The 3,543-nt window shown below is 57.7% G+C and overlaps 1 protein-coding gene across 1 annotated transcript; it reads left to right on the plus strand.

Annotated features, from left to right (window-relative positions):
* Positions 1-38: 38 nt before the first annotated feature.
* Positions 39-3,456, plus strand: EMH_0082730 (DNA repair protein, putative; the record flags this gene model as incomplete). The annotated part of the gene is made up of 4 exons (XM_038022816.1): positions 39-54; positions 180-2,370; positions 2,782-3,130; positions 3,427-3,456. 4 exons carry the CDS (start codon positions 39-41, stop codon positions 3,454-3,456), a joined length of 2,586 nt encoding a protein of 861 aa, XP_037878670.1.
* Positions 3,457-3,543: the final 87 nt, after the last annotated feature.

A 3,543-nucleotide genomic window follows, 5' to 3' on the forward strand; every position in this document is an offset into this window, starting at 1 on the left:
TGCTGCTGCTGCTGCTGTTTGTGTCTGTTACAGTCTGCATGTTTGAGGTTTACGGTGACAGCCTTATTCACTCCTTTCTGCTCCCCATGCTGCAGTTGCTGCTTGTTTCTGCTTCGGAGCACTTATTTGCTGCTGTTGCTGCTGCTGCTGCTGCTGCTGCTGCTGCTTGTGTCCTGTAGGTGATAGCGCGTGCGTGTCTCCCCCGCCTCGCTGCCTGGCCCGTCTCTTTGAAGCAGCGGGGCTGCCTGTTCCCCCTTTTGCTGTTGCTTCAGGGGCAGCAGCAGCAGCAGCAGGATCAGCAGCAACAGCAGCAGCAGCAGCAGCAGCAGGAGATAGACAGGTTAAAGAGACAGCTGCAAGGAAGCGGCAGAAAACTGCTGCAGCAGAATCACGACGAGAGCTGCTGCTGCGTGCCTGTCCCTACGACTGTCTCTTTTCTTTCAAGAGACCTGCAGCAGCAGCAGCAGCAGCAGCAGCAGCAGCAGGAGCAGCAGCAAGAACAACAGCAGCAGCAGCAACAGCACCCACACTTGTCACAGCTACAGGCCGCATGCGCGTTCTCCCCACCAGGTTGCTGCCTCACAGGCGGCAGGTGGAGGGATCAGCAGCAGCAGCAGCAGCAGGAGCAGCAGCAGCAGCAGGAGCAGCAGCAGCAGCAGGAGGATGCCAGGGTCTGCTGCCCCCTCTAACACGACAGGAGCAGCTGCAGCTGCTGCAGCTGCAGCAGCCGCTGCTGATGTGGGCGGAGTTCTTCTCCCCTGACGAGCAGCGCTGGGTCTCCTGTATATTTAGGGGGCCGCAGCACTCTATATATGATGCAGCAGATGTATTAGCAGGACGGAGACACCCCATGCCTGCTGCTGCTGCTGCTGCTGCTGCAGTTGGCGGTGGGGGAGGAACAGCAGCAGCAGCACGGGGAGATAGCAGCAACGTGCATGCAGCAGAAGCAGCAGCACAAGAGGCGCTGCAGCAGCTTTTCCTGCGGCGCTGCTGCGCGTTGCAGCAGCAGCAAATAGACAAACTAAAGAAGCAGGAAGAAGACAAGAAGCAGCAGCTGCTGCTGCTGCTGCAGCAGCAGAAGATAGCTGCTGCAGCACAACAAAGTGCTCGCTCCCTCACCAGCGGGCTCCTGCTTACTGCGAGGCCCCATCGCCGTGCTGCTTCAGCACGCAGCAGCAGCAGCAGCAGCAGCAGCAGCAGCAGTGAATCTGACAGCGACACAGGTGCTACACCAGGCAGCTCCCAGGCCTCTAGCAGCGCAGACACAACACGTGGAGACGTTCCCCACAGCACAGCGTCTGCAGCAAACCCAGCAGCAGCAGCAGCAGCAGCAGGAGCAGCAGCAGCAACAGCAGCAGCAAGGCGTCCTGCTGCTGTCTTGGGTTTAAGATGGCCCCTGTACTGGGAGGCCGGCAGGTGGGGCATTCTCTTCTTGCGGCCCGACCACCTCACCCTCATTGTCTCTCCACAGCAGCAGCAGCAGCAAGAGCTGCAGCAGCAGCAGCAGCAGCTGCTGCTGCTGCGATCACCTCTGCTGCGGACGCTGCTGTGGCGCCTACAAGCCAAAATATCGCAGCCCCCGCTGCAGTTGCAGCAGCTGCTGCTGGAAGTAACAGAGGCTGAGGAGGCTGCGCATGATGCAGACAGCAGCAGCAGCAGCAGCATCAGAAGCAGCAGCAGCAGCTGCAGCAGCAACAGCAGCAGAAGCGGCAGCAGCAGTAGCATCAGGCGGGACATCACCGCAGCGCCGCACGAAATGGCGGAGGAGGCAGCGCTTATAGCCGACGAGTTTGCTGCTGCTTGGAAGCAAAGCAGCAGCAGCAGCAGCAGCAGCAGCAGGAAGCGTGGCCTAACCCAGTCTGTAGGGCGTCCTGGCAGTGCAGCTCCGACCAGCAGCAGCAGCAGCAGCAGCAGCAGCAGCAGCAGCAAGCGGAGGGTTGCAGGGCCGACTGGCGGTGGTGAGTTGCTGGGCTTGGACTTCCTTCGAGCCCGCAGACAGGGGAGGGGAGGCCTGCAGCAGCGGCAACGGCCTCTGGTGAAGCAGCAGCAGCAGCAGCAGCAGCAGCAGCAGCAACCCCTGCAGCAGCAGCAGCAACAACCCCTGCAGCAGCAGCAAGAGCAGCAGCAACAGAAAGACGAAGAGACAGTTGTAGCCTCATCTATGGTGTGTAAGCAGGACCCTCTGGCGGGGTCTGCGTCTGGCTTTTCGGTTCTCTTACAGCCTCAGCAGCAGCAGCAGCAGCAGCAGCAGCAGCAGCAGCAGCAGCTTGTGTGTGCGTTGGAGCAGCAAGGGCGCGGAGCAGTTCGTTTTATATTGGCTGTTGACGGGTCGGGGGAGCTGCGGGATGTCACCCACAGATATGTAAAGAGGTGCGTTGCCAGCTAGCTACGCACAGCTAGCTACAACTAGCTAGCTAGCTACTCGCTAGCTAGCTACTAGCTAGCTAGCTAAACCTGGCCATCGCTTGCTAGCTAAAGTAGGGGGTGTGGTTCGGCGGCTGCGCTCAGCTAGCTGTATTTATATAGCTAGTTAAAGCAGGATGTTGCCAGCTAGCTACTCCCAGCTAGCTACAACTAGCTAGCTAGCTAAGCAGGATGCAGCTAGCTAGCCACGCGCAGCTAGTTACAACTAGCTAGCTAGCTAGCTAAACGGGGCCTTGGCTACCTAGCTGGAGCTCCCGGTGCCTGGGTTCTTAGGATGCTGAAGCACGTCGCTTGCTGTTTCTGCTGTTGCTGCTGCTGCTGTTGCTGCTGCTGCTGTTGCTGCTGCTGTTGCTGCAGCTGGCAGCAGGTGCTGCAGCAGCGAGGCGCCCGCCTGCACCAGTGGTGGGAGAGCGAAGGAGTGCGGAAGGCGCTGCGGCGTGGGGGCCCTGCAGCAGCAGCAGCAGCAGCAGGTGCAGCAGGAGCTGCTGCAGCAGCAAGTGGAGATGCAGCAGCTGGAGAGTCTCCTTGCGGCGAGGGCTTAAAGGAGAAAGAGGAGACAGAAGAAAGGAGACAGAAGGAGCAGCAGAGACAGCAGCAGATAGAAGCAGCAGAAGAGATAGAGAGACAGCGCCTCATCGCTAGCGAGCCCCTACCCACGTCCCGCCGTGGTTTTATTGACAGCCCCAAATTCGTCCTCAGGAGTCTGGTCAGATGCATGCATGCATGCAACCCTTCTGCATGCATGCAGCTGCCTCTGCATGCATGCATGCAACTGTTTCTGCGTGCATGCATGCATGCATGCATGCAACTGTTTCTGCGTGCATGCATGCATCAGCTGTCTTTGCATGCATGCATCCATACATGCATCAGCTGTATGTGTGTGCATGCATCTGTCTCTGCATGCATGCATGCAGCTGTATCTCAGTGCATGCATGCAACTGTCTCTGCATGCATGCAACTGTCTCTGCATGCATGCATGCAACTGTCTCTCCACCCGTGCAGTTGCCTCTACGTGCACACAGCGTGCAATAAATACAATAAGTACAGGAATATATACACATATATATATATATATATATATATATATATATATATATATATATATATATATATATATAT

Source organism: Eimeria mitis, genomic scaffold, assembly GCF_000499745.2.
Source record: "Eimeria mitis Houghton genomic scaffold, Emh_scaff5552, whole genome shotgun sequence".
Classification (NCBI taxonomy): Eukaryota; Apicomplexa; class Conoidasida; order Eucoccidiorida; family Eimeriidae; genus Eimeria; species Eimeria mitis.